The sequence below is a fragment of the Drosophila suzukii genome, chromosome 3, assembly GCF_043229965.1.
Source record: "Drosophila suzukii chromosome 3, CBGP_Dsuzu_IsoJpt1.0, whole genome shotgun sequence".
In the NCBI taxonomy this organism is placed as follows: Eukaryota; Metazoa; Arthropoda; class Insecta; order Diptera; family Drosophilidae; genus Drosophila; species Drosophila suzukii.
In genome coordinates, this window is record NC_092082.1 from 62,702,828 (window position 1) to 62,715,439 (window position 12,612).

The following is a 12,612-nucleotide window of genomic DNA, read 5'->3' on the forward strand; positions in this document are numbered from 1 at the left end:
AATAGTTGCTAAACAGCAATGGGCCCGTGTAAGTGGCTGATGACAGTGCCCGATGGCTGCAGCCTCATCCCCAGGCGCTGCACAATGATTGCATGGGAGGATGAGGACTGGGCCAGTCAAGGGTTAATCTCGAGTTAAGTGACGCACTCGACCCCCACTGGTGTCTGATTAATTGAGTTACGCAGGACGGCGAACTCTGATGGCCAGGGGGGTTTGGTTTACTTAGGACCGAGTTAGAGGTCCATGGCTTATGATGTGTGCCTTGTGGTGTTAATTAATCGCATGACTTATGGACGCACTTGGGCATTCACTGCATGTCTAATGGGCATTTGGTTAACATCGATGATGCACAAGTCTGTTTAACAACTATGACCACTAAGCTGTCCAAGGAGGTTTAACTGGGATTGTCACTAAGCTAGTAAGATTAATGGTGAATTATTCGCCTGCAGTAAGATATATAGAATGCATTTTTGGCTTTTATTTCTAAAATAAAATTAAATTTTAAATGCTCTAAAGTATAAGAGCTTCAATAAAAATGTTACAAAATCCAAATAAAAATCTTCTTGAGAAGCAATCTTCCAGATAAAAATGTTTTTGATGCGTTAAAAGAGAAAGCCCACACTTGAAGCGACTTAAACTTCTTAGTGCCACATTTTAAAAATTCAATTACATTCACATCCTGCAAATATTCATCGATAAATTATTCAGCGCGATTCAGGGTGTGCCAGGTTAACCCAACCGATTTTCAGAGAGTCATGAAAAATTCAATTCATCAGCTTTGTATATTTAACTTCCCACAACATGCTCAAATTGTGTAAGCAATTCAGTCGCCACCCCAACACATCGCTTGTATTTGGGACCGTTCGTCACATCAACTCCGTGCCTCGAGGTGCTGGCACCCGAATTTCAGCTCCAACTTCCGAACTTCGCCTACAGGCCCCAGTTGCGTCCGTATCTCACCTGCAAGTTCCGCAGGAGTCGCTGCAGCCGATCCCTTCCCTCGTAAAGGCGCCTTTGCCTGTCCAACTGGAGGGTCACCAGGCGGCGCTGGAGGTGCGTCACCTGCTGCCGGATCCACACGTGACTAGCCTGCAGGCGCCGCACCAGCGCCCGCACATCCCCGCCCTGAGCCACTTCCTGCGAGTCGACTCCTCCATCCCCATCGAAATCCAGTTCCATATCTATGATGGCCACGGCTGTTGAATGCGCATTCATTTTGCAACGGCTGCAACTTATGGTAGTACACAAGAAAATTTAAAACATTTCACTAGTCAGTTACTAATGATTTCTAATATTGATACCTAGGTGGATTTATGAAGGTATTATTGAAGTACAATAAAGATAAGGTAGTTTTCTAAGTAGAATAAACCCTTATTTAAAATGACACTGAGTCTTAATTTTATATGACAGTATGAGGTCAGTTGCTGAGACTTATGGATATACCTATTCAGAAAGTGAAGTATAATTATTAGGGGCACACTAGATCAAAATAAGTAGCTTATTTATATACCCTTGCAGGTCATTCCCATGGGAGGAATATATATACAGAGCTGTTCGACTATAGAAAACTAAAAATAATCACAAAGATATCAAGATGTTATATTTCAATTTATAAAAACGAAACGATTTTTGTATTTTTTGACATTCCTTTTACGATTCTTCCTATGGCAGCTATATGATATAGTAGTGTGATTTTTATCGAAAACGATATGACCGAATAAACTGCCACTTAAACGTATGCTCTCATATCTTTCAGTGTGCAAATCTGCTGGTGACAGAAGCAGAAATTCGGAATAATTTATGCGTGCCAACTGGGTGGCAAACTTCCCCTAATCGCTTAATTCCGTGTTGTAAAAACTTTGGGCCCAGCATCAAGTATTCCATACCGAAACCTATACGCAAAGGATTTGAGTGCAACTTTTTCTAGTTGATTGACTAAAAAATTGAACATTTTCTCCGTATTTGGTTAAGACGTTCCGTACTTTTTTCCCAGCTAATGCCCTCGATTGGTTGTGAGCAATACCCAGTGATGCGATGGTAAAATTTGCAAATCGTTTGGCCTAGTGGAAAAGCGGGAAAAGCGGGAAATGGGGGAAAGAGGGTGCTGCCCCAGCTACTTGAGGTGCCACAGACCGAAATTGCTTTTCCGCTCTCGGGGTCAGCCGAGCAGAAAAATGTCTGCCCTGCTGAGGCTGCCAGCGAAGTTCGATTTCGCACTATCGATTGATTTGGTATTCATTGGCTGCGCTCGCTTGCCACAACTTTAAACGCTACATGTCGCCGCAACTTAGTGCCTCTGTTTCCTTTGTTCAAATTGCACTGCACCCGGGCGACCCAGTTGCATTTTGGTCTTTTTCGGCACAAACGCAGCTCTGGCTGATTCGTAAATTGGAAGCACACTGCACACAGGGAAATTGGGGACTTTAAAGCATGCTGCTTAAAGCTGGCATGAAAATCTTAAAAAATTCATTTTTCAAAAGATAGACTGATAATAGGGGTCTGTAAAGTGGAGAATATATTCCTATTCTAAAAGCTACAAGTTTATAGAGAGTATCCGAAAATGTTGCTCTACAAAGTGTTTAAATCGCCATCTTCCTCTCAAGAAACTACAAGCTAAATACAAAATCAAAAAGCTATAAAAATCGATCGTTTCTAACAGTGAGCTCGCACGGCAAAGCAATTTGCTGCAACTCCGCCATGACTGCGATGCTAATGATCGAGGCATCTCATCTAGAGACAAGGCCAAAGGCTTTTGTCAAAAGAATGTCAACTGGCGGGCATTCTGGTGGAAATTGCAGCAGTTTTCACTTTTGCTCCGCTCGGCTCACCAGACTGCATGCAGGCCAACGGAGACGACATCTAACGCAAGGAAAACGCCTCAGTTGCGGTGTTGTGGCTGCCAGCCGTGCGTATGCGTAATATTCGAGAAATGTCTCGCATTTCCTTCCAACCGAAATGTTCGACAAGCTGTCTATTTGCTGGGGAGTGTGTGCTCGGGCTTCCATGTTTGTTTTCTATTTGTGGCACAGGCACTTGGGGCTATTCCTGGATACTACGCAAACGACATGTTGCCAGGGCGGGGCAAAAGCCCAATTTTTAAGTCGGCCTGGCTTAGCGGGGATTGCTCTGATGGTGATTGCGGAAACAAAGAGTGGAGTTGCTTTTTAGTGCTTACCTCCGATCTTTGACTTATGAGATGGAAAAAACGGAGTTTCCGAACAGGGGAGTACTGTAAAAACAGCGCCTGCTGCGCGTCCTGACAGGCTAATTGAAAAACTATGCCACTAAGTGAAAGCCACCACCCATTCGCACTCCCGTTTCCATCTCCATTTCTATCTCTGGCTGTTGATACTCTGCTAGCCGGAATTGGCAACTTAATTATTTCAGCGGCACGTCGCCAGCGACTGGCGCTTAAGCCAAGCCCGCCGACAGCTGCAAAGGCGCAAGGCAGTGGAAAGTAGAAAACGAGCAAGAAAAGCTGCGATATAAACAACGCTTGCAGCATGCAACGTCAGTGCAGGCAGCAAAAAATAAATGAACAACAGCTGCTATTGAGAATCTGTGCTGGGAGATAAAGTTGCCTAGCAAAGGACTTAACTGCACAACTGACGAAAGAAACAGTTCGAGAAAAACCCGGCGACGACTCCACGTCGGCGTGTGTGTGACCCCATTAGCACCAGCCGACTCCTGCCACGCCCACTTGCTTTCCGCCTCCTCGCGTGGTGCCACACCAAAAGTCGAAAAAAGGACTCACTTGCGGCTTTATTCATGGACTTGATTCATTAGTAGACATTCACATGCGAGCATTCCCATTTCCTTGCCGCGGAGGCTGCCTTTCAAATATGTTGCGAGATTCGAAAGAATTCTTTTGAAAACGTATTGTTTCAGGTTTGGTTGAACTAAAGGTTCTCTCCTTTGGCTCTTTGATAAGTTATATTTCATTGAAGCATTTATTCCGTAAGCGTCAGCATTTTTGTGGTAATTAAAGCAAGATTCCTAAAGAGATATAAAAGGGAATATGCATTTTCTTACATGTGATAAACTATATTAACTATAGAAACCATAAAAATACTTAGAAACATGAAATATTAAATGTTTAAAGCTTTTGTAAGGGGCGGAAATTGAGAATATACCTATGTAGGTATCAACTTGGAGACGTTTTCTCGTCCGCAAGTAGCTTTTAATCTATGGTTTGGAAAAAATCGATAGGGGGCACAGTTGATAGTGGTACATTCGATATTATCGATACTTTCGAAAATAAAACAAAATAAACGCCAACTTATAAAAATAATAGAAAAATAAATTTAACACTGACTTAATTTAACAAACTGATGCTTATAGATAAAGAAAATCCTTGTAAGTTTAAACGCAATTAATCACAATGGATAATAGCACAATCGACATTATCGGTACTATCGAAAATAAAAGAAAATAAAAGCCAACTTACAAAACAAATAGAAAACTAAATTTAACACTGACTGAATTTAAGTAACTGATGCTCATAGAAACATAAAATCCATCTAGGTTTTAACGCAATTAAAATGAAATGAAGCCTAATATTTAACCTTTACGTTTAAACCACCGCCTTGTTTTAAGAAATACTTTTAATTCTACAAACAATAATCACATCACTTGTTGATAAGCGTAACTAAAGATGTTGGGTCCAGACAAATAATGATTCCTAAATTGTTAAAGCATCGATAGTATCGATAGTGCTATCGATTGTTTTACTAACCATATTTTCGACCTCCAACACGTATGGAAAGTATCACATAACACTTCAACCTAAAAAGTTTCGGATGTGGCCAGGTTCATAGGGTATTCCATTTTATCACAGATGTACATTCAGATGGGTCCGCTCTTGATTTTATTGGACTTAGCCTGTTTGGTGAATCTGAATTCCAGAACACACCTGCTTGTATTTTTCGAGCATTTCATTTTCCTAGAGCAATAGCCACGCTCACTCCTTTCCAATGACTTTGGCAACTTTGACAGGGCAAAAGTAATTAATTTTCGGTAGCCAACTCAAAACGGCAAAGGCAGCTAGAAAGAAGTGCAAAAAAGGCAACAGAGGCGGCACAATTAACGCCTGCAACTTTAATTGCGTTTTAATGTGCATCAGGCCGCAGAGCGGCTGCTTGTTTGTATGTTTCTCGAGGGGTGGTTGGGTGGCCGAGTGCCCAGGTGCCCAGGTGCACGGCTCCAATCCGAACGGGATGGGCGGTTCAACGTGCTCTGTCAACCGCAGGCGGTGGCTCAAAAGCGTAACAGGCATTTTGCCGCGCCTCAGCAACATGGCCGTCGTCCTGGCACTCACACACGCTCGGGCTCACGCTCACAAAGGAGCGGAGACAAACGCACACGTGGATTCGTCCTGCGACTATGGGCTGCGGACCCTGGGACTACGGGATGCTCCTGTGTGCGGTTGGGCCGGTGCCTGTGCCTGTGCCTGAGTGCCTGCCTCAAAAGCGGCTTAACAAACTCACACGGACCCACATGTAGCCACAAAGCAGCATACACTCGGAGAAAAGCCAGCTGAGAAGCTCATTCCGCTCTAAATTAGGACCCCAGAAACCTCACAATTGTCGAAATTCGTAATAATACTTTTCAATATTCGAAAATATAAAGGAAAAGGAAAGCTTACAAGGGGTAATTATTATCTTTCAAGCCATTGAAAAATATTAGTATAAAATAATATCGTTGTTGGTAGGATTTTTAGATCACTTTTAATTGTAATTGTAGGTGTCTAGAAGTATGCAATAACATATTTTAAACTCAGAAATATAATACATTCATTAAGGATTGTTCACAGCATACTTTCAGACACCTTAAAAATCGTTTTTAATATGAAGTCTTTGTTTCTATGTGTTTCCTGTATCTCTAAGTGTTTTTAAGAATTAACAAGATATTATCTTTAAAATATTATATTTCATTTTAAGACACCATCACCTAGGATATCAGCTATTTTTAAATAACTGCTACAAGAATAGAAAACCTCTTTTCTGAGTGCAGTGTCAGTGCCTCGAACCCGAGTCCGGACATGGCAGCGGACCCGGTCCCAAAACCGTGCGCCCCCGTCTGGGCCAACTATTTACATGGCACCCATTATGTCCGGACTTGTAGCTGCGTCTTTTGTGTTGTCGCCGGCGTCGTTTTGCCTCCTAACGCCGGCCCTAAGTGACGTGATTTAAATTTGTATGCCCTTTGAAATTTTCGTCGCTCCGCTTATCGCTCCTGAATGCTACTATCTCTGCCCCATCTGGCTCTCCGTCTCCAGTCCGCTCCTGCGGATCTGCTTCCGTCGTGCACGGGACAAATCACGTAATCTGGCCTTAGTGGGTCAAGCAGCAGAAGCGTAATGTAGCAGTCCGCACGGAGAGATACTAGATACTTGGACGCGGGGGAGGTGGCAGTAAATAGACATAAAGATACACGACATGAAAACCACTGTCAACATGGAGTCAGACGCTGGTGATGTCAAGTGTGGTGCGACTTGCCGACTGGCACGGTTCCCGAGCAGATCAAATACGTCAAGAGCCCCGACCTAAAAATACTCTACTATATATCGGCTTACAAAAGGCAATCTAGTTTCCTTAGAACCCAGATTTTCTGGTACAATTAATAATATGATACAATAGTCAACTTGTTTGAAATAGATCTTTCTGGCATACAACCTTTTGTTTACAGTCAATGAATATCTTAAAGAATGCCTACTTTTTACCCACTCGTTTTAAGAACCTGCTAAGCTCCTTGCCAATCAACTGAATAGTGCACCATATTACTCTATAGAGCACATCAAATTATTTTATTTCCCATTATACCGGTTACAAATGGTTCCTCATAGGTTACATTCGCAGAGGAGACACTGTTCAATAGAAATAATTCCCTGGGCTGTCATTCTTTCACCTTGTTATGTTCGGTGAAAAGCCAGTCACAAAAGCGAGCGATTTTTCTGTGCGGTTGTAACATGTGATGTTATTAGTTGTGGCTTTTCACAAACTTTGAAGTGCATAGTTGTGGTTGGCCTTGCCAACAAAAAATACTGTCAAATACTCCATAAATAACATGGCATTTATGGCCAATTAATTTATGTTCAGTCTAAATTGAACTAAAAATTTAATGATTTTGCCTTAGAAGAATGGGATAATAGCCCCCGGAATTCTACGCTATTAAAAATAGACCTACCTGCGGAAGTTCATATGCCATCATAACTACTTACCACGGCCAAGGTCTGTCCCCAAGGAATCCATTAATCGCGCAGTTACTTAAATCGAGTTCCTCGTAAATGATTAATCCCTTCGGTTTCCGGCAGGACAAACATCATCATCGTCCTTAAGCAACTGTCGTCACGTCCGCCCGAGGCCCGAACAAACCAGGCAGACCAAGCAAACCGACCAGACCAACAAACCAGGTGAGGGCAAACACCGACGAGGGGCGCTTCTTCTGGAGGGCCACTGAGTGGGGCAGACAGGTGCAAAGTGCAAAGGACGCCTGATTGAGCTGCGAGGAGGTCGGGAGACAGCGCCCCTCCAATGACGCGTCTTCGGCGCGACTCCAGCTGAAGTGTTTAAAATTGTTCGCCATTATCGGCGGCTGTCAATAAGCGCATTAAAACATTTTTGCAATTCGCGAGCTCGTCGCCGGCTGATGGCGATGACATGCGGACATGCGGCTGTCAGGAGCCGGGAAAGCGAAAAACTGCAAGCGCAGAGCTGCTGCACTAACGAGTCCCATTGATTTTCCCGCCGGAAGAGCTGCGGCACGCAGAAGAATACGGGCACCACGGACGGGCGATGTGCGCACGATGCGTATGAGTAATGGGAAAATTCTTAATGGGCGAAGAAAATTGGTTGGGCATAAACAATGAGATTCCTGCGACCGGAGAGAATGATAATGAGTTCGTTGAGTACGGACAGCCGGAAAGTGGGGGTGGGAAAGCAACTTTGACGTAGGTGTGCCACACACACCAAATATTCTATCACAAATTTCTGAATCTTATCCAATATGCAACGCACACGGAAGTACTTTAAATTTTATAAAGGGACTTATCAAGAGGCACATGGTAAGGTTGCACATTAAAGCAAAAGTCAAACAGTTTTGGGTATCAGTTGGGAAAATTTTTTAGTAATAACTGCAAACTTGTATATCTTTCCATTTCAGAACATTTTGCACATTAGAGCCTAGAAAAAAACAACTTTTTTGACTTTTGCTAGGATTTTTTTGGTTAAGTAGGCATGGTCATTTTACCATTTAGGACTTGACGTAAGATAGAATCTTTCAAAAATAGTTCTTAAATAGGTAAACTTAAATAGGTTAAACTGTTATGGGGCTGTTCAAGTATATACATTTTTAATATTGTATCATTATCAAAAGTGATTTTTTAAGATGCCTTTTGATTTCCAGTCTTATCTGCTGTGATATAGTTCGGTTTTCATTTGTAAGTATACGTATGTATATGTTATTAGAGATCACAACGCATAGCTAATCCCTTTCTTTATTACTGACTTGTTACCCTAAATTTGTTCTAACACTTCACTCCTTTCCTGCAAGATAAAAGCTTTAAGTCCCATCTTTTTCTGCAATATTTTTGTGCATCATTTACGATAACCTGCACTTAATATATTTTTAACACCGCCAATATGATTTTAATTAACCAGCAAGCCCTCCACCGAGCTTAATGTTCTCTTTTGTCGGCTGCTTGCTCTTTGGCGTCTCGCAGGAGTCTCATTAATGCGATACTTTTATTACGCAATCAATAAATTATGATTCACATTAATGCCATATCGGAGCACTTATTGGAGCTCCTTGCATTCTCCGCGTCGCTCCCTCGCCTTAATCCTTTTCGCTTGCAATATTTAATCAGTGTTTCCCAGCGAACTCAACCATTCGGTATGCAATTATAATGATTTCTGCGCCTCCCTTATTTAATTGTTTAATTTTCTTTTAATTTCTGTACATTTCCCTCATTTTTATCGTGCCCCTCGTTGACCCAAAATCACGAATATCGAAGCCCTACAGAGGGAAAATTGTGCGTAATGCGAATAAGTTCATACAGCAGTGTGTCGGCAGGACTCACTTTCCATAAAAAAAAGATAATAGGGCTACTCGCCGAACGACTTATCAGGCAAAGTGGACGCGCCCTTTTAACCCAGGGGCATTTTCAGTAATTAAGTGAACTGCTAATTGCACACGAAGTTGAGAGGTTTCGACCCTCAGTCGCCGACTGGCTTAAAGGGCAGACAGGTGGGCAGGTCAACTGGTTTCCAGAAAATGTAAAGGATTTTAAACTTTTTAATGAGCGGGAGTCACTTATGTTAATTCATACTTAAAAAATACTACATAGTTTAATTACTTTGACATTCAAGAATGTTCATACACTTATTGCCAAAAGTATTCAACAAAAAATGGATCCGCATGTTTCATTAAAATAAGCAAAGCATTTGCATATACAAATTTAACACAAAAATTAAAACTAATAGAAAATTATATTTCTTTTTACGGCTAATTTAAATTGTCCTGCCAGTTGAAGCTTTAAATGTTCAAAACCAAACACATCAACACCTGGAAACAAGGTTCGGTTGGAGAAACCCGATTTACATTCAAATGAGCTGGAAACTCGTTGGCAACTTTAGAACGCCTCGCGAATAAATAATTTTTAAAGGAGAAAGCTGATTAGGATATTTTAAAACAGGCACACATACAATGGATGGTCACTTTGACATACATTCAAATAAAAGCATATACCATTTTATTCCAGTTCTGCGGCCACAAAGCTGCAATTCAAACATAAGTACACTCCCTAATAGTTTTATGTGAGCACTGCCACCCAGCGTTTATGCTGAACAGTGTAATATTTTATTTTAAATGCGCTGCTGCTGTTTGTGCTGCCTATTTGTCCTTTACGCCAATATATCATTCGGGAGCTGCCGAAAAAAAGACACTGACATAACGACAAATTTGCTCGCTATTTATGCGGCGGGCAAATAGCGGAGACCATGGGGCATCGGGCATCGGGGCCACGGATGCGAACCCATCGGATCCAAAGTAGGTAAACATATTTAACATACACATGTAGCCGCGTGTTTATAAAAACATATATGCAAATTGTCATGGCTCGCCTTTGGCCCTCTGCGAACTCGCTCGGACAACTCGCGTTATTTATAATGGACAATTCTCGTGTTGTTGTTTATAATTTATTTATGCAAATTTTCAGCTGGACAAGCCACCGCAGTGCAGCTGGAAGTCGAGGAGGTGGCGCTGTGTAAATAGTTGTTGCCAGCCGAATCAAAACTAAAGCAATTTTCAAATATAATTAATTGCAATTGACCCGATTTGTAATTTATTTATTTAATCCCCGCATATTCTGGGGAGCGAATAAAAAATAAATTAATATTAATTTGCACGTGCGCGATTGCCGGCATTAAAATGCCATTTTCGGCGCCTCACTAGCCCTCTAATTGCAGCTTTGAGCCCAAGCTGGGCAATTAAACATTTGGCTTGCCAAAGGAGGGATTCCTCCGCAGAATCCATAATTAGTACGAACTATTCGAGTGGGACACGCAAAACAGCCGATTTGAAAGCCCTTTGATCGCCCATTCCCTGCGGAGCATTCGAACAGATTTCCATGAATTCGGGGATTTCATACGCATGCCAACGACGGGGTCCTCGGCAATCGGGTCAGTGGAGGGGGGAGGGGGCTGCCATAGATAATCAGCTCATTAATATTAAAGCCCTGTAAACAGTCAGTGCTTTAAACACAACTTAATACATATAATACGTTATGGTTTCACCTACTTGCCACACATGTTACATGTAACTGACTGTTCGTTCATCTGCGGTATGTATGATTTAGCAGCTCGACACTCGCCACTTGGCCACAACTCACTTAGTGCCTGGCCCTGCCACAAATGGCCATAATATTCAAGCTTCACCAGGCAGGGGCAGGGGGGTGGGCTGCCAGAGGTGGCTCAAGCGAATTTATTGCAGCCCCATCCCAAACTCAGGCCGGGCCAACTCGGTGTCTGGGCTCCGAGGGCCTTTGTGTTGAAACAAACCTGACACAGACCGACCCAATCAGCAGACTTTAAGAGTTGGCCACAATTTCCGCAACATTTGATTGGCATTTGCACTCACAGAAAAGGTCGGGTACGACTTTGTGCCTTTACTGAAACAAAAATCATAAAATAAATACATATTTGAGATACGAATTATCGCCGGTCTCTAGATTTCTGAATTAAATAGAACTAAATTTATGAAAAATAAAAAATACATTAAGAGATCTGTAGATATAAGTAATTTCCAAATTGTATTGTCCCGAACTTTAACTTGGTTAAGTAAAAATGGTTAACTTTTGAAGCGCTTTCTCTTATTTTAGGGCGGATAGTAATGGGTAGGCAGGGATAGGCTATTTAAAATTCCGCATGGGGCGGCGCACCTTTAATCAATTTTCAGACCCATTCTGAGGGTCTGCCCAAAGCAAAGCACACTCGAAATCAGATACAATCCGCAGCAGACGCAGAAACAGAAACAGAAACAGGAGATCGGCCGAAAGGGAACGGGTATCGGAAATCTGGCCACCCGCAACACTCTGGAGTGTGTCATAAAATGCCAAAACAAATATAAATTTTCACACAATTCAATTTATATGCCCGCAGCACAGCTCGAGCACCGAGAAAGGATGCTGGATTCGGGATACGGTTTCAAGAGCCGGCTGTATCGGCAGCTCCCAAGTAGTCCCGAGTTGGGGGCTCCACCACCTCCGCCCTGCTCCTGGCAGCTCCTTTGCGTCTTTCCAGCCATTGTCTACTCATTTTACCACTTGATTGTGTTTGCACAACATTTCAGCAAGCGCCGCGGCATCGGCATTTTGCACTGCAGCCAACAAACCCTAAATAAAACAAAATGCCACGAAAATTTGAAATGCAAAGGCGTTGCTTGGAGCAAACATTTAACGGCGTCTGCTTGACATAAAGAGCGTTACGAAATGGGTTTAAGTTAATGGAAACTTAGTAAAATAAATGACAGCCTTGTAGCTACCAAACAACAATACTTACCTTGTTTCATTTGACTGATTTAAACTACAATTTAAGTTTGTTTTCCAGCTTTTATACCACATTTTACATATAAAAACAACTAAAATATTCAGTTAAAGAAAGACACGCATAGATTACCGCATTAAATAGATCCTACTTTCTGTATAAAAAATACCAATATTTTTTTAGGATTTCATTGAATAATATTTTGGCACGCACTGTCACCGCCATATACACATATATCTACGAATGTATATCGACGCATGTTTGTCTGGCGAAAAATGAAAACAAAGTTCAATCAGAGCCCGTGCTTTGCCAGTAAATCAAATAAAATGCACATCAAAACAAAGGCAGCACAACATAGACCAGAAAGTTTTATCAACTGCCAGGCGGCGAGAAGAATAAAATAAATCGCATAGAAATACTTTTCGACACTCGAGACTTGTTTGTTGGCTGAAAGCCAGCCTGAAAATCGAAATAAATGCAACAGTCGTGATATCCTATATTTAAGAATAAGAAATTCCCAATTAACCCAAACCCCGGGCTAGCCAGGGGCGCAGTTTCTGCCCTTTATAAGAGG

The 12,612-nt window shown here is 42.1% G+C and overlaps 1 protein-coding gene across 1 annotated transcript; it reads right to left on the reverse strand.

Moving 5' to 3' along the window:
- Window positions 1-753: 753 nt before the first annotated feature.
- LOC108019445 (uncharacterized) lies at window positions 754-1,423 on the reverse strand. Its single transcript, XM_070996300.1, has 2 exons — window positions 1,302-1,423; window positions 754-1,231 (listed from the first exon to the last, which is right to left on the reverse strand). Exon 2 carries the CDS (start codon window positions 1,213-1,215, stop codon window positions 931-933), a length of 285 nt encoding a protein of 94 aa, XP_070852401.1. The 5' UTR covers window positions 1,216-1,231; window positions 1,302-1,423; the 3' UTR covers window positions 754-930.
- Between the last annotated feature and the right edge of the window lie 11,189 nt (window positions 1,424-12,612).